This window comes from Epinephelus fuscoguttatus, linkage group LG5 (assembly GCF_011397635.1).
Source record: "Epinephelus fuscoguttatus linkage group LG5, E.fuscoguttatus.final_Chr_v1".
NCBI lineage: Eukaryota > Metazoa > Chordata > Actinopteri > Perciformes > Serranidae > Epinephelus > Epinephelus fuscoguttatus.
In genome coordinates this window covers 31225320-31244541 of record NC_064756.1, presented here as the reverse complement: position 1 = coordinate 31244541, position 19222 = coordinate 31225320, and the positions used below count along the sequence as shown (strand labels likewise).

The 19222-nt window shown below is 40.1% G+C and overlaps 1 protein-coding gene across 1 annotated transcript in view; it reads right to left on the bottom strand.

The window, feature by feature from the left end:
* The window catches only part of stard13b (StAR-related lipid transfer (START) domain containing 13b), a 70504-nt gene extending 61049 nt beyond the window's left edge, over positions 1 to 9455 (bottom strand). The window contains exons 1-2 of the mRNA XM_049576218.1: positions 9200 to 9455; positions 6081 to 7152 (exon numbers count right to left, since the gene is read on the bottom strand). Coding sequence (XP_049432175.1) covers positions 6081 to 7034 — 954 coding nt within the window. The 5' untranslated portion in view covers positions 7035 to 7152; positions 9200 to 9455. The remainder of the gene's footprint in view (positions 1 to 6080; positions 7153 to 9199) is intronic.
* Between the last annotated feature and the right edge of the window lie 9767 nt (positions 9456 to 19222).

Genomic DNA, 19222 nt, shown 5'->3' with positions numbered 1-19222 from the left:
AATTGCAGATGCTCCACATGGAAATGTGATCTCCTCTGCAGTGTCTCAGGGTGAAAGAGCAAAGGACAAGGGCTGCAGACATGTGTGCCATGCAGAGCATGATGGAATTCCCTGCACCGGCTTTCGCTACTCCCCAGACACACCGTGTATATAAATAGACCATTCTCGTACAGACAGGAGCTGTGTCTGAGGATCTGGAGGTCCAGCCTCATAAATCAGCAGGATACACCTCGGTCACCAAAGCATAAATTTACGTTGTTGTTCTGCAGAGTCCTGGAGAGGGTCACATGCTAAGTGCTCTTCGACAGCATCGCTGTGGAACATTTTCAAGAATCCCAGAATGAAATCCCAGAACCATTGAGGATTGGATTTTCGAGACAAATTTCTCTAGTGGACTGCTCCAAGGTTTTTGACACAATAATAACATCTATTTCCTATGAAGCCCCTCCTGGAATATGGTTGCTGCAGGAAGTCTGTTAAGATTGTATGCCAGTAATGAGGGCCAACTGAGAAATTTTGCAAACAGGAGGAGGCCTATTTGGCCCATAGTTTAACTTTTTGGATCAAGGCAGATTCATCCTTAGTTCCTTCAAGAAGTTATAGTGACTACTGCTCCATCATTCAGCTGAATTCCACCCTGGCTCCAATACGTTGTTCAGATTTGGATGTTTTTGTTGAAAACAACTGAGAAATTAACAGAATGTGATAAACCCAACTTCAAAATGTCTCTTCAGAAGCCTGTGGAAGACATAAGAGATAGCTACATCTATATGTTTCTACACTCAGTAGTCCTTTAATGTTCATTGACTCGCCTTATTTTAAATATACCCTGTACAAGGACAGTTATAATTCCTTTCCTGGAATTAAAACTTAATAGTGTGTCTGAGCTCCGATTATTGCAAGTCACTTCTAAATCAAGTCCTTATTCCATTTATAACATCAAGCCTCTCAATGCACAATCATCCCATTGAAGGGACTCGTCAATAAATGTTCTGATGGGAAACCCCCGCAATGTCTGAAGGGCTTTGATAAACTTTTTGAAACAAGTATGACAGTTGTTTAGTATTTTTATTTATTCACTGGGGGCTGACTCAAATTAGAAAAGTGCAAGCAGAGGACAGGGCAACCCTTTGACCTATTTTAAGAGTGTTTAGAGTCACTGCGTTCCATGGACTGTTTACTTCCAGTAAAAGAAATACCATACAGTTTAAGAAACAGTGAGTTTGGTTCAATCTCTAAATACTTCATAATTTGACATGGGTTACAATTTGCCTTTGTAGTTGTTTAGATGAAAATCATTTTCCATGAAGCAGCGCATCCAAATTAGATTACAAATAAAGGCCCTGACAAATGTACATTGTGCTGCATTCTCCCCAGATTGTGAGGAATTAAGGAACCACACACCAGACGGTCCACATACCCTGCTGACCACCCAGTGACAGCTGACTGACCCAGCACTGGGAGAAAGTGCCTTTTTCCACTCAATCCCTCAGGAATGACCTAAATCTGGACAATCTCCTGCTGACCTCTGAGGCCTGAGGGGTCACCTGGGGTCACTGAGAGGAAAAAATAAAGCTTCCCTTCTTTACTATGTCTGCCCTCTGTGCATGGTGCTGACCAGGGAATAAAAAGGTTTAACATGGGATCAATATGTTTAGACAGCTCAATCCTCTGTGTCTGCTTCACAAATAAAAGACCTTCACATACTTATAAACTTTGCATAATGTCAACACTTGAGACTGACCCCTGTAATAACTGAGACAAGAATAATGTAGATTAAGATTTGCATGACCTTTCCTCTTCAGGTAAACCTTATAGGCTAATGATACTGGTTCAAAGAAATGAACACCGATTCCTGGAAAATCCTCCCAAAGGCTTTTGCAGTGTCTGTTTCCATCTTTCTAAAATATTCTCTAGGGAGTGTTTTCACAGATTAAAGACAAGATACTCTGCTGTTACTATTTATGGAAGTAGAGACATACAGTTGTCAGCAGTGTGGACATCTGTATGATTCCTCCTAAATTATGTTTGGAATTATGTCTGTGAATCACAGAAAGACTGAGACTGATGATGACTTACAGTATTTGAACTACTGACAAGCTGTGACAAAACAATGTCAATATGGTTGGTTATATGCTAGTAATTACAAATTGACCTGTGATCATATAAGGACATATAAGGATGTGGCTGTAGTTCCTTTTCTATCATCCTGAGATCATGGTAGCAAAAGCTTTGTGTACATAAAGCCATTTTTTTTTCATATTCTGAACAAATCCTCATGTGTGTGTACATTTCACCAAATAAAATTAAGATAAAGACTGACCAAACTGTTTGAAAGTAAGTCTACACCATGTATTGACTAGAAAACTCTGGAATTAAGCCATTATGGCAAGCACCAAGCCTCCTGAAATGTCCATGAACAAGACACTGACTTCTAGCTTCAGCGGTACAAGCTGTGTTTGTGTGTGAAAGGACAATTTTAACCAAGACCAAAAAGCTCAACTTCAGTTATTTCATGTGTGGGAAAATGGATATTTTTAAGCCAAATGTCTGAAAAAGTATTTTGTAGGCGAATAGATAATGAAAGAAGCTGAAGATCTTGCGAGCTGGACTCCTAATCAACCCCTAGAGTCAGACAAACACAAATGCAAGAAACAGATGCCCCATTCTGGCACATGTTCAAGCCAAATCTGGAACAAATTCACACTGTCTTTTCAGTGACATCCCCACAAGGTGCTGCTTAGGAATGTGGACACTTCTACTTAGAATGAGACAAATTCCAGAGAGGGCTTGACGCTCAAGTGAGACACTACCCTTGATTCATCTCTTTCCCCTCGATCCGGCCCCGGCAATTGTGTGAAGTCCTCACACCATGGCAACTGAGCTGGTATGAGTCAATCCTTTAGATAAATGCATTAATGTTATCTTCTCGGGACAACAAAATGTGAGCTGACTATAACTTTATCAGCGCAAATTGGTCACATTGTGAACCCCAACACAGCGGCTTTGACATGGAAATGAGGAGTTAAGTGTGTGAGCTCTGGGCTCGGTGCCTAGTCTGCGCCACCCACAGAGAGTGCCAGAGATCACCATGGAGGTATCCAAATGTAGCAGTCGGTCATGCAAAAGGGCAATGGCTACCTGGCTACTTGGAGGAATAAATTAGACTCTTAATATCCTGCGATGCAAAACACTAACGGAACACAGCCACAGTTATGTCTGTGTGGTAGGAAGGAAAGATGAAGAAATGTGTATTTTTAGGGGCATTTAGTCACAGTTGAGCTAAATGATGCAAGCAGGGGGGAGTCATGAGATGACACAGAGTGGAAACACTATGCATACAGTGCCCTCAGTTGGTTAATGTTAACAACTGCATCTATGTGCTATTCCACCAACTTTTCCCCACTTGAATATTTTTTACAAAATTTAAAGACATGTATCAACAACTACACTAAAACATCTAGTTAGTCTACATTATTCAAAAAAAGATAAATTTGGAAGCAGGTCAAGTGTTAATTTTATGCAAATAAGACCCCCATTCAATGATTTATTCATGATGAATATTGGTATTTTGCACTTTTGTCTCTTCTGAGCATTTGTTTTTGCATTTAGTATTTGTTGTCCTTTTGAACTTATTAGGTGTCATGGCCATTTCAGTTCAGTTAAAGGGACAGCTCATCTTAAAATCAAAAATACATATATTTCCTCTCACCTGCAATGCTTTTTATCAGTCTAAATTATTTAGGTGTGAGTTGCTAAGTGTTGGAGATTTTGGCCAAAGAGATGTCTGCCGTCTCTAATATAATAGAACTAGAGTGGTGCTCAAAAAATACATTTGAAAAACTCAACAGCAATGTCTCCTTCCAGACAACATGACCCGATTACTGAGGATAATCCACAGACCTTGTTGTGAGTAGTTCCATGCAGGAACCATTTTTTTCTCTACTGAACTACATCTGTCAACCATATCATTGCACACAGGAAAGCGTGCATCTACTGCTAGCTCACCTAGCACCACAAACGTTACAGATAAGCCAAGGACGATGCTATTAATGTTTATAGTATTTCGTGCTGTCACAAGCCCGGGTCTTTCATCTATGCTTTCTTCTGCAATTTGAAAATATCTCCTACATAAAACTGCTAACAACAAAATTGTTATCATCATCATCATTATTCTGAATAACCAGGTGATGATTTCTGGAAAGAGACATTGCTGTGAGTTTTTCAAATGCAGTTTTTGGGGGCTTTAAACGCCACAAGCCGAGTGCCATCTAGTTTCATTATATCCGAGAGAAGGCAGACTTTTCTTCAGCTGATATCTCTAACTCTCCCAACCCAAACAACAAACAATCTGTATTGATAAATGGCACAACAGGTAAGAGGGCAAGTATGTATTTTTAATTCGGGTGTGAACAGTCCCATGAAGATCTTTCATGTAATGATTTGCCTAATTTTTCAGGTTTTGTGATTGGTTAATTCATCTTCTATATTAGTGTGTGTGTGTGTGTGTGTGTGTGTGTAGATAAGACAGACAGCTTGTTTCCACTCCTATTTTTCTGTGAAATCAATCCCTGCAGACTTCTTTCTTCCATGGCTGTCCCATGGCATTGAATACCTTCCTATAGTGATGCCCACAATGCAGCCCACCACATGATAACAGAGCTTGTGGTGTGACGGCATGAGAATTATTGACCTGCTGTCCTTTGATAACATTAACAACAGGCTCCCAGGATTCCCTGCATTCTTCCACTCTTTTTCAAAACAACTTATCTCGAGCAGAGTGTTATTCTGCACATAAAGCTGGCATTACCTCCACATCCAACTGGACCAACAGACTGTATACATGTGCGCTATTATCTGCAGACCGTTAAGAAAAGGAGGACAGTTACGTGTCATTGGATATACGCCCTCCAGCTGTAACGGAAAACATATCTAACAGATTTAAACATATTTATGAATATTCTTACCAGGCTTTAAAAGGGCAATAAAAAGCAGGGATGGGGGCTTACAAGATTGTTACAAACAAGGTCAGGGTAGAGGTTGTGTGAAAAAGAGGCTCAAATGTGCTTTGGCTTGTTAAAGATAAAGAGAGCCATTCAGTAATGGAAGGCTAAGTTCAGTGCTAACATGGCCTGCTATGGGCTCTGTCAAAACACCGCTGCCTGTTGAGGGAGTGGAGAGAAAGCAGAAGCTGTTTGCATTCCATCTGGATCTGCGTTTAGTACAAATGTGAAGTCCGTGTACTCCTACACACTTACACACAACTATGCATTATCTCACAGTGTAGTGATGTCAGCTGCTGAGAGCTGTCAAATATGGACACTCACAATGTGGTCGTATCCTTCAACTGACTGAATGAAGCCGATTAATGTCACTGCATGTCCATTTTCTTTTAGATGTACACAATTTTGTCAGTGAAGGGCCTTAAAGTGATTTATTATCTACTCGAATTTGGAGAATTTGGGGGTAATTCATTACTGAACAGTAAATACATTAGAACTGTGCTTGTCTCTCTAGTTTTACTGTCAAATATTGTACATTCAAAATACAAGTTGCTGATTCTGCAGTGATAAACTCACAAATTCAAACAGGGTATTCTGACATTTCCCATGTTTTTGAGGTATTTAACATGAGAAACGTAAGACATCACATGGAATTTTTATATGTGCTTCTTGTAAGGAAGGAACAAAATGTCATATTATGTTTATTATTACAACATTTTGCATGTAATAAATTGGCATACAGGTGCATAGACTTGATTTTTAAAGGGTTCCTAAATGTAGCTCTAAATATTTTTTGCCTTAAGATGACCCATATTTAATAATGTTGCATATCTTATTGATAGATGTGCACTGTACTGTTTTATGCGTATTAAAATGTAGGCCCATTTTATTACATTTTATTTTTTCTGTCTGTCACTGAGTGCAGTCCTTGTCAAATAAACAAATAAAATAAAATAAATATAAATAAATTCCAGTCTGTGCCCACATACATCTTTAGTCATTCATCAACATTAGTTATCACGTGATTAATACTACAATGCAAGGGCAGCAGTAAATAATAAATCAATAATAGCATACCTCCTTGCTGCTGGCTTCACCCTCTGCTTCATAACCACAGTTTCTGGCTGTGCGATTGAGTTCTGCTCGTGCACTTGCAGCACCTCTCCTCTTGTGATTGTCTTTGCCTGGGCTCCTTTGTCTGTGATTGACAAGATACTCTTTACTCTGAGGCAGCTCTGGAAACACATCGTCGTCGTCATCATCATCACCATCATTGTGATCATCCCCCTCTTCCTCTTCCTCCAGTGAAGACTCTCCATCATCAGAACTCTCATTGACAAAAGCATGGCCACCGGCTCCGGAGGGACAGGTGTACTGTGTGAAGGTGATGGAGCTCATTTTGTGCTCCACAATGCATGGGAGATGCAGGGCTCTCCGGCTAGAGTCAGGAACAGTCGCAGTGACAGTGAAGGTGGGAGTGGAGTCCGGATTGAGGACGGGACACGGGTCGTCTGGAGGTCTAAAGACATGGCCATTTGAGATTGGCTTATTGTCTGTTTTTACACATGCAGAGTTCAAGTCCACTGTTTGACCAACATGACTCTGAACCATGTGGTCTGACTGGGGTCCTGCTTCAGAAACAGGAAGTGAACAGCAGTTGTCATTTGACCAACATAACGTGGACACAATACCTGCTTCATGAAGCTGAGCTGAGCCCAGTGGACTCTGGTTCAGAGGTGTTTCACTGAGAATGACTGACTGTTCAGGCTGCTGTAGCAACACAGCTTCTGCAACATCTATGTTGTTATGACTGACACAAGCGGAACTCTTTTTCAGCTTGTGTAGGTCCTCATCTGGCGCAAACTGCAAGCTTTGGGCTTCATGGGGACAATGATCTCCTCTGTGGGAGTTGTTAGCTGAGGGAGCAGAGCTTTCTGAGGATGACCCCTGTGTTGAGAAGGTTAATTTTTGTAATCCTGAAGCTGTCCAAGACTGATGTGCCTCCAAATTCACCACGGGTGGAAACTCCATTATTGTCTTATTCTACAGTTTGTCATAATTCATATCATAAATCCACAGGTACTTATGCCTGATGTATCGGATGGCCATTTTTATCCAAGATGTTCAGTCAAACCACACAGCAGCTGATCTGAAATAAACAGAAATGAAACCACATGAATGGCATGTAAAACATCTGACAAGCACAGAGAGATGACGATTACTTCCAAAGACAATAAAGGCACAACCAGATGGACTATACATACTTCTTAGATTGTTTCCACACGTCTCTGTGTCCTGTATCTATCTCAGTGTACTACCAGAGTTTAAAGCCTCTACATCCAGCTCCGAACAGCTCAGAGTACATGCCATCCACTGAAAAAGCTTGCTGTGAAATTCAACATCTGGCTGAGGCTGGGCTGTTCAAGTCTGGATTTGTTTCACTCACGATCATGGTGACATCACTACACAGAGGAATCCAACTGCTCTTCCCCAGTCAGTGATTTACAATGCACTATACCATTCATCAGGGTAGAATATGTCCTCGGTCAACTGTGGTTAACATCCCTCTCACCCCTTCATTACACCCTTCTTAAAAACACACCTTGGACAGGTCCGAGACATCCCAAGTGCACACGGAAAAGCAAACAGTCGCATTATTGTGCTGCTACAGGTGATTATCATCTCCTTCAACCTCAAAGACTTTCCTCAGAGGACATTTTCAGATGGGATAACAGTGCAACTGAACCAGCAAACGTCCAAAATAAACATAACCTACGCAAGACCTGCTGAGTACAATCAACATGTTTTTCCCCTCATGTGTTAAAGGAGCAGTGTGTAAGATTTAGGGGGATTTAATGGCATCTAGTGGTGAGGAGTGAAGACTGCAACCAGCTGAAACTTCTCCCAGTTAGTCAGTGTTCACTGCTCAGGATGTTTTTACTGCGAGCCACATTATCCACAGAGGTCTCTTCCTCTCTAAAACAAACAGACCAGGTGATTTAAAGTGGTAAAAACACTGAATAAAGCAGTTTCATATTTAAAAAAAAATCAATTTCTGATATTGCTCATCACTGTGGGGCCTGCTAACTATGGAGGCTGACGTGAATGGCCCTATCTAGAGCCAGAATTTGTTTTGTCCGTTCTAGACTACTGTAGAAACATGGTGGTGCAACATGGCGGACTCCATGGATGAGGACCTGCTCCCTGTGTAGATATAAATGTCTCATTCTAGGGCACAATGATTCTTATTTTCAGGTGACTATACGAAGACAATAAAACGTCAAGAAAACACACTTATATTATATTCCATTTCTGCCAATATATCCCCCTAAACCCTACACACTGGACCTTTAACAGCAAAACATTTGATTGTATAGATGGAAACCCAGAGATTTTTATTGAAAAAACCCCCCAGCTATTTCAGTGTATTATCTTGAAATGCACATTGCAGCTACCAAACGGTAAGTTATTCACAATTATGTACACGTGTCTCTGCTGTTACTGTGAGAAAGCTGCAGTTGGCAACGCCTTTACCATGGCCTTGAGACACACAAGCACACACATATATACACACACATGCATACAAGCAAACACACTCTTCTGCTTTTAAGACACAAACAGATAAAGCAACCTCAGACAAGGACAAAATCTAACTCTGGAGATATTATTTAATAAATCTGGCATGATGAGGGAAAATTGGAAAATCCAGCATTCAGTATGTTCTCCACACGGCAACATTAAGTAATAACTAATGAAATGCTGTGTAGTGGCTCCTGTAAAACCTGTCCCTGGATGGTGAATGTGAAGTGAGTGTACAAGAGATTAGGGCTCCTTCCAAGAAACCCCTTTTAAAAAACACTATGCAAAGAGGGCCTCATTATTCTCAAATGAATGCAGAGCAGATTTCAATGGAAGGAAGAAGTCACAGAGTGAAAATGAACTGGGAGTGTTGACTGGCAAGCCAAGACCACAACTTATTTAGAGGAGTGGAGAAAAAAAAAAGCATCCAGCTTTGGAGAATTTCAACAGAAAGGCCCCGAACAAGTCTTCTCATGCAGAAACAACTTATAGTATACTTCTCTCAACTCAACCAAACAGGATCAGCAAAGAGAGAGAGAGTGAGAGTTGTCATTTGTTTTTCCATCATGAGCACATGCCAGTCAGATTCACAGGTAAACAGAAAATGAAGGACTCACCTGCTGAGTGGAAAAAGTTGTGTGTTGCCCAAACAGTAGTCAACGAGAGCATGGCAAAACAGTGGCAGTGAGTCTTGTTCCTGTGAGAGAAGAGAGGGTTGGGCAGCCCCTTGCAGAGCCACACTTATGTCCCCATAGGCCTATTATGCTAAAAGGCAAGCTTGTCATCACAACTACCACCCCCTCTTCCTCAGTTTCCCTGGGGGTGCTGCAGCAGTGTTCGGTTAGCAAACCATTCAGAATATGTGCAAGAGCAGGGAGTATGTGTACTCCTTAGGAGATGGAAAGAGGAGGAGAAAGGAGACAGAGGGTGGGGGAGGGTGTGTGTTGAAGGGAGCAGCAGCGTTTGGCACTGTAAAAGAACAAGGTGAAATGGGTTTCAAGCCCTCACAAACAGGCTGTGAAGAATGGCTGACTTCACTGGCCCAAGCTGCGCAGGAGCAAGATGAACCGCAGCCGTGACCTATTGCTTCAAAACACCGGGCTGAGGAATGCTTTCAAGTCAAAGGGGAAAGCTGTGAGGCACCGTGATTTACTGGAGCATATTACACCTAGATTATGATGATATCTCCACGAGAGGACTAATTGCTGAATTGAAACCAAAAGCATGTTTCCTCAAGTTTTTATTTGACACTATATATAGGAAAAACTGCCAATTAGAAGTCTGTATCAGACAGAGAGCCAATTTGTGGTGTCAAGTTATAAATCACCAGCTGACAGAATACTTAATGGTATGTCAGGGGAAAGCACTCGCTAATGAAGTTGATTCACATTCTGTCAGTGTCTTAAAGAAGCAAAAATATACTTGAACAGTTAGGGAATATCCAGATAATCAAAGACATACCTAAATATTCTCAAACCCTGGATTTATCCTTAAATCTTCTTGTAATATTTACACACAATCTATGTAGTGTTTTGCTTGTAATATATAAGTCAAACAGATGCTGCAAGTCATTCCCAGGTGACATGAGCTTACAAATTTGAACCAAGGCATTCCTCAGTAAATAATATTCTTCCTAGTGTTTTATTGTGATTCAATAACGAATGCAGGAAGAACCAGGTATATTGCATATAAGGATTGTGGGTGAAAGTGAGAGATGAGCATCAGAGAGTAAACATGAAAGGGGCATGTCTGAGCATTTGATCGTTCATTGGCTGAAGAATTGTTTTTTTGTGCAGCTCCTGGGCTCTCTGATAGGACAGGTGTGCTGAAAAAAGAGTTCACATTGTGTAAGTCCTTGACTTTACATCATGGATAGTTTCATTCATTCGTTCACTCATTCATTCAGTCCACCCACCAGGAGAGAGATGGTGAAACCACAGCTACAAGTCAGCACTTGGACTCAGTTTGACCTTTGGCCGGGGGGGGGGAAATGAGCACTGACTAACTTCTCTCATTCATAAAATACTTTGCAATCTGCCCGTGGCTGTTGTTTGCTCTCAGCAATGTGTTCTTTTTTTTGGTGTTTAGAAGTCATCATCAACCTCTGCCTTGGGCTCTGAAAACATAAGCAACTTATTAAATTTATTCTATTTGCAGGGACAAGCTGCACCAGAGTTAGCTATAAGCTTACATCGGAAATCCCTGGGCCAGAAACAGAGAATAACATCTCTCTTAAGAAAATTAAAACGCAAATATCAGGACACAATGACAAGATAACGAATGTGTGTTTATGGGTGATGGATACATGATTTGGTAGATTTTTGTCATTTCATCCTGAATTGAAATCAGTAAAGCTGCAGGACTCTTTCAAAAAACTTGGTACTGAACTCCAAAGATTTGTTGCTCTAATACAGAGTTCCCACACATTTCCATGGACATCTCAAAACTTTTAATGACTTTTTAAGGACCCATCTTTTTTTTTCATTGCCCCACTTGTGTCATGTTTTTCAGACATTTCAAACTCTATTCAAACACGACTTCCGCTAGTGGGGATACATGAAGGGAGAGATGGAATGTGTGGGGAAAATGAAGAAATGTATGTTTTTGTAAACAAACAATCACACATCCATGCATATTAGAGCTAAGTCATACTGTCAGCTCCAGAAAATAAATCTGATGTTAGATTGGATTATGTGGAAGGCTATTCCTGAAACAATTTCATTACACACAACAAAATTCCATGACTTCTCTAAAATCTTAAATGATTTTTACTAATTCCATGACTTTTCCAGGCCTGGAAAATGTAATTGTGAAATTTCCAGTTTTTCCATGACCATGGGAACCCTGTATGACATTTAGATACAGGTGAAGTTATGAAAGACAAACATTCAAAAGTTATGCTCGACACAGCAGCTATGCAACAGCCATAAATCCACTATCTGACCGGTGAGATAAGATATGTGTGCCAACTTTTAATGTTTCCCGATCTTTTGTTCAGAGTGAGTGACATTCCTGATGTCCTTGTCTAATATCTGTGTTTACATTTCCCCTATTGTCGGAATGGTTACATGGAAAGATTACAGGAGGCACTGGGCTTTTGCCAACTAATCATAAATAAGAATTCTCCCTGAAAACCAAACTCATTTACATCAGTTTATTATTTACTAAAACAAAGTTAAAACCAAAAGACAAGGCATCTTTTTAAAATATTTTTCCATCCTAGGTTGACTACACACACATAAATGTGTACACAACCTAAACTGACTATGGAGAAACAGGCAGAAAATGTGCTCTTGTTTATTCAGTCTGAGGAAAGGTAACAATAGTGTGCAGGTGTGTGTGAGTGAAAGGGAGAAAATCAGAGACAGAAAGTGAAACACAGAAACAGACTGAAAATGTGTCTGTCCTCTGCATTGCCTCTGAGAGTAAATAAAAAGCGTATGAGAAACACCAACTTCAACAACTGGCTACACTCATTAAATAGCAGCCTCTCCACAGCCTGGTCTATCTGAGCTGTGAAGGTGAACAGTCCAAGGCCAGTGGGAGTGAGAACAGTTCGCTCAAACACAGATGGATGTTCTCACAAGCCTTGTCTGCCCGTAGTGGAAACAAGAAAGGAAAACAGTCTTGTTTGTGTCACTGCAGGAACTACAATGACTTTTCCCCACACAGGGGTTGGAGGGCAGAGTCAGCACCTGGAGCAGGAGGGAGGAAATAAAAGAGAGCAATGTCTGTGTGTATTTAAAGTAGTCTCTCTACACTGCCACAGAGCTCTTAGTGTGATCAACTCTCACCGCCATAATCACAGTTTAACACTCTTCATTACACTTGTGTTATGTCAAGAGACTTTTAACCTATTTGTAATTTCACTTATATATCAAATTAATTTGCTTTTGCTATGACCTTTAGAGATATACAACACAGGGTTTTCCTTAAAAACAGTGTATAGATTCATACAGAAGTAAATAGTAAATAGAACATAAATTGAGATTTAAATCACTTCATTCTAAAAGGTCCTAAAAGTGAGGCCTGTGTTCCCCTTTGAGCTTTTCTTTTCTTCATTCTAGTGGCTGAAATGAAAACATACATCTCCTCAGCATCAATGCCAAATGTAACTTACAGTTATATGTAGAGCTGTATCTAATAAAATGGAAACAAGACGAGGCCTCCCGCCACAGATCATCGCTATGACAACTATGTCAAGACAGGACTGAGGGGGGTGTGGACAAGCTGCCAAAGCAAACTGCCAGAGATGGCAGACATACCAAGGCCTGGACACAGATCCTCAGCAGGCGGAGGCGCTCAGTGCCAACCCCTCCAGAGAGAAGTAAATATGAGTGTTAGAGGATATTACTGTTTGTTTTTGGCTGATTTACAGAGTGATAAGAATGATAATTTTCCAGTCTTTCCACCATTCACTTCGGCTGGAAGAGTGTGACATACTGAAATTGACAGAGTTCATGACCCATTCACTAAAGAAATGCAACGCCTGAGGGTACAAAATATTTTTTCAATGAATTATTAGTCTCAAAACAGGCTGCAAATATTCCCCTTTTTAACATAACATTTTAATCTAGCAAACACATTTGTTTTTATTTGAGAATCTTTTCTGGTTTATTTACATTTTAGACTTTAAATATGACAGTTTGACACAAGTAACATTCTGACTCAAGCTTGTGCAAGATATTTCAGCCCAGAGTACACACAGCCATCTGATACACTGTAAAAAATATTCATCAAATCATCTCAGTGCTGCAAATCAAATATAGCTACTCCCACATCAGTGTTTGAAAGGATTATCTTTTACTCTCTAACCTTATTGTGTTACACTGATTCTGGATCTACTGAAGACAGTATGCTTCAGTAATTCTTACTGTAAGAACCTGCAGTAAAAAAATGTCAGTTTGAGATCAATTTAAAAGACACGAGGATTTACCAGACAGGAAGGGTCTAACAAAAAGGTGCTATGTATTATGGGAAATGTAGGAACTTTTTTTTTTTTTTTTAATTTGACCTATATAAGAATTAAAGTTAAGATATCTTTGCCTCTGGTGCAACATTTATGACAGTTCAATTTCAGGTCTGTCTCTCACAAGACTCACATTATAAAGTGCAATATTAATCTTTGAAGTAAAGTAACTGCTCGGCCTGTACCCAACTTAGAATGATGTCAGTCGCATCAGATTTAGCTTGACACCATGAATATTTGAATATTTGTATATATAATCTAGTAAACAAACAAACAATGCTAACGACAGATCAGAAATGTGCAACATTTCTTGCTGACGCTAGATATAGACACACAAAACCCAGAGACTGTATCATATGAAGTTGCTGTGAGCTGTAAATTCACCACTTATAGGCAGAGGACAGAAGATAGCATTATCTCCGAGCCTCTCTTTCTCCAGGCAGCTGCCTCTGTGTCTGCAGCTGCCTGTACCAAAGAGCAGTGAGAAACCAAGGTCACTATGCAGCTAAATCTTAAGTCTATAATGTGATTGAAGGAATCTCAGTCGACTAAGTGGTCACCAACTTGATGATTATAATCTCCGACTTTCAGGAGGCAGCCCTACTAACTACTACTAAAATAAAATTAGGCAAATAGACATGACTGTATATATCTCTGACAGAGGAACTTGTGGATGTTTTTTTTAAAATAAACATTTAATCAAATATGGGCAAAAAGTTTAGGAGAGATTCAGTGTCTCACTGCTAAAACTATAAATCACAGTAAATTGTGTAAAATGTTGATGGGAAACAGAGGTACAAAGAAAGATAAATGCTTGTACTTTCTTTCTGACTCAAAGCAGGTACTGTATATTCAACTACTGAATGGCTTTACAGTGTATGAGGAGAAACACATTCTGCGCTGTCACTTCACTTGCTGTCTCTTCTCTCCCTCTCACTCTTATCAGTGGTATCAACACGGCTGTCAAGACAGGGCAGACGTTCTGAAGTGCCTGTGGTCTTCACATGGCACAGTGAGATTAAAGTGAGGGGAAGAGAATGGAGCCAGCTGTGTTGCTGAAACATGGTCACAGGTTTGCCTGCCAGCAACGCAACATGTTATTGCTGCACAGAACAAGCGTGAGTCTGTTGAGATGGCAAAGACTGACAGGATTCAACTACATCTACAGTACGCAAATTCATCATATTTTATATGCTCATGCAACACTGATAACATTCTCATCATGCTGCATTTATATCCAAGGATGATATGTGTAAAAGCACAAAAATATATTTCTGTGGGATTTTTTTTTTTTTTTTTTTTTGCTGTTGCATGAAGCACTGTTATGTAACTCGAAGCATACCTGGCTGTGGAAAGCAGATGAGCACAATAGAAAAGGTAAACATCATTAGAAAACATTCCAGCAATACCACAGTCTGACTCAATATCTCTGCTGCTTTTCAACTCCCCTTCGGATTCCCCGCATACCACCGGGCAGATGTTCTGCATTATCACTTCTCACTGCAGTCTCACTTTGTGTCTATCTGTCTCTGAGAGCTGATCAAATCATCGCAGAGTTGGAGTGTGTGGGTGTGCAAACTATTCATATTGTGCCATAGGCTTTTTAAAGTCTTTTCAAAGATAACCACATGAGCAATGAGCAAATGTACAATATGGTCTGCAGGTGATCTCACAATTCGATCGGACATATAAGCACAGTAAGAGTTAAGACATGTCCTCTGTTTTTTTTCAGAGCAGAGCAACTGCTGGCTTACTAAATATATCAGCTATAAAAACTGGTCGGTGGGAAAAAAAGGACAGATGGCATAGTTATAAAGAATCAAATGTAGCAATCACATCAGATGCAATCAGCTGTTTTCACTCAGCAGGAAGCCATGAGGGTTTCATTTTTGAGCACTATGATGTGTAAGAGCACATAACAGAGAAAGTGTAAAAACCTTCCTGGGGAAAAGTCTCATTTGGGTCACAGATAAGAGGAACAAGTCACTTCATGTTATTCTGTTGAATCTGATATAGAATTAAAATTGTAATCCATAAAATAGCCCAAGATCCCCCAAGTCCATATTCTAATCTGTACTGAGGAGTGTTTCAAACAAAATGGTGTACACATCCTAATGAATCCACTGTGTTTCCTCCCCGACACATTTTGTTGGCTTAATTAAAATCCCAACCGCTCCGATAACACCCCATGAGAGCTTTTACCTTGATATATGCAAGCTTATTACTTTATTTAAAATCAAATTAAGCGTTTTTTCTTAGGTTGTCCAGTCATTCAGATTTGTCCTCCAGTATCGTGGCTGATTTCTTTCAAACGTAACCTGTAAAGATGATAAATTACTAAACTTTAGAACCTCAGATGATCAAACCACATACCAAACACCACAATAGTAATGATCCCATCCAACAGCAACAGTATATTTGTTAAATTGTGTGGAAATGTCTGATCTAAAAAATGCTTTGGGGCTTGGCAAATATTTGGGTAAGTGTGTATTCTTGGCATTGCTCCTAATCATGAATTCTTGGTAATTCATCTGCTCAAACATTACTGCTTTCTGACAGCACATGTGGGCAACACATGCTTCTTACCTCACAATAGCCACACGACACAAAAACAAAACTTAGCTCTAAGGACATTCCCAAACAATGAGCGGTGCTAAAGAAGATGTCAATTCCGGTGATAACGAGAGGAAATGTAAACACTCACTAAGATGATGGTAAATTACACTACTGCACAATGACTTCACAGCCTGTCTCCACAGCATGTATGTGCTTATAGGAGGACAGGGATGATGAGAGGTCAATCAGCTCAGCCTTTCATGTGACCCAGGGATTGCCTCGGAGGGACGAGGTGGCAGGCCGTCACCATCACACACAGAAAGCAGCCACAAATGAATTCACTCCAACAACAACCCCTGTCCTCGCCTGCTGCAACATGCTCTGCCAGCACTCGCAATCAACCAGCGAATTCCTTCCGCTCTGAGCTGTGAGGTGCAGGGTGAGGACGGGGGGTTTTGCGGGCTCAATGTTGTGATTGTGATGTTGTGTAATTGACAGGTATGTTTGAATCCAGTGTGTGATGCACACTTCACACCGCCCATTCCCCCACTGGGGTCGGACAACAAACATGTTTGCTTCCAGGAACGTGAAAATACATGCCAAGATGACAGGGCTATTCAGAGATGAAGAGGTTATTCATTTGGTTAATCACACATTGCGTGCAGCAAATCATCGATCCCATCCATGTGTGAAGGAAAGATGTACAAAATGTACGGTCCAACGAGTTCTTTAAGCCAAGTCTACAAGTGGCTTCTTTTGGTTGAATAAACTTAAACTTATACCTTCAAAGCTAGGAAACAACTTGGTGACGCCTGAACTAATTTGACTGTAATTTATTACACAGTGCTGAGAGAGAGGAAAACTATATATAGAGGGCTGACTTAAGCTGGCCTGCTATTATTTTGCCCGATGAGAGAAGAGAAAATTAGATCAAAGCTGAGCAGTTGTCAGCTTCTTCTTTTGTCTTTGCTAAGAATGAGTCACAGAGCTGCAAAGCCTTGAAAGCAGCTGCCCTGGAGCAGGCCGCTGCTCATTCACAGCTGACTATCAGCTGTGGTGTCTCCTTCACTGATGCAAATTATTAAAAAAAAAAACATGCCAGTGTGTTATTAAGGTTTTAACTTATACTACAAATCATTTATACTTGATGACCATTTTAAAATGTATTCTTTTGCAGTTTGGTTTTTATTGATTTCTGAGTGGTATAAAAATCTAATAGTAGATTCTTCAAACTCGCTTGATTTGTGCAATCAATCACAGCAAACATCAAGTGTACATTACTGTTGGTCAATATCACTGCATGGCAATGCAGTTTACATGTAGATTAGCTAAAACAATCAGTCAATTAAGCTGTTAGTCGACTGACAGAAAATTATTCAGCAGCTATTTTGATAACTGATTAACTGTTCCTCGTTTCGACTGCTCAAATGAAAACATTTACTGATGTTCTTTGTCCTCTATTATAATAAATTCAGTGTCTTAATCTTTGGTTTTGGACTTTATATTTGGCAAACCAAGCATGTGATGTCACTGTGGACTCTGGGAACTTGTGAGGGGTATTTTTTCCTATTCTGTGACATTTTTAGACCAAATAATTTTGCAGATGAACCTACAATGATTAGATAATTGTTAGTTGAACACTATTCTGAATCTGCACCTTACCATTATGATTGGAATTTGGATTGTAGAGCTACAACTCAAACATGTTTCAAGAGTATGTGTAAAAGTGTGAGTGAAGTGATTTGAAGTAAATGAGCCTCAACGTTCAAAACTGGTCAGGTCCTTTAAAAAGATGACATGAAATGTCAAAGCAGAAGCAGAATGTATATATCAATGAACATAACCTTTATTTACTGCACAAAGCAAACCATCTCTTTATCATTATCTATCATTTGGAAAGAGAGTTCCTTCTTCTTCTTCCTCTCTCCCTGTTTGAAATACCTGTTAACATGGCTGATGTCAGTAATTGATTTTACGTCTCTAATCTCTTTTCTCTATTATGAAGAGATTTCTTTCTGCACCTGGGGCCAACGCTCTCATCTTTTGTCTTATCTGCCCGTGAGTACACTAGCCCCCAGTGGGGGCTGCACTAATCCCCCCATCCAACAGACTCTTCACACACACACTAACACACTCTCTCTCTCATGGGAGAACCCCACAGCCGACTGTATGCCAGACACTGCCTTGAGCTGCCTGCTAGCAATGTAAAGCAGAGACAGATGGAGAGGCAAAACCAGACACAAAAGTAGCTAATCACAGGCCATTGCAGTGATAAGGAAAATATGGCATTTCAAGCCACAGAAAGGCATTTTTCATCCATAACAAGGAGCAATATGTACTGAAGATTTTCTGTAAATCCTAAAAAATGAGTGAACTATTTGCATGACGTCACTCACCCTTCTGCAGAGTCCTCTGTCACTTCAAAGTGTAACACGTGAGAGTGAAGAATCTCTCAGGCTGTGAGTCTGACATGTTTCAGTGTGACACCATGAATGATTCTCTGCATCTGTGATCAACCACCTCGGCCATGGCTTGCTTTGGCTTCACAGGGAGAGGAGGAGAAGTGGATAAAGATGGTGAGGGTACAGACAACATCAAAGAGGAAAAACAAACTACTCTCATGGTTCTATGTACACTATAAAGGATGAGCAGTATGTCATGGGTTGAGTGCTGAAAACTCTAAATATATAAAGAGCTTTGATGATTTGATGTAACAAGAGGAAAATTATAAATCCACCCCAGCTGCACTGCGTCTCCACTCATGACTTTGTTATGAGAAAGAAATCAGTAGTGTATGCAGGATAGGATATAACAGACTCCAAGCCAAATTCACTACTGTTTTTTTTAACTGGAAAAATAAGAAAAATAAAAATAAAATAAAAAAATCTCACTGTCTCATATATTTCATGAATTTGAGAATAACCACAGAATATTCAAGTAAATTCGACATGCTAAAGATGCAATCATTTGATGATGCAATTCCAGCACTGAGTTTTCATGCTAAACTTTGCATTAAAAAAGTTTAGCATAAAGTTTGCATTGGTCCATTGTGTAGGATTTAGGAACATCTAGGAGCAGAAATGATATATAATAAAAGATACGATATACTTTATTA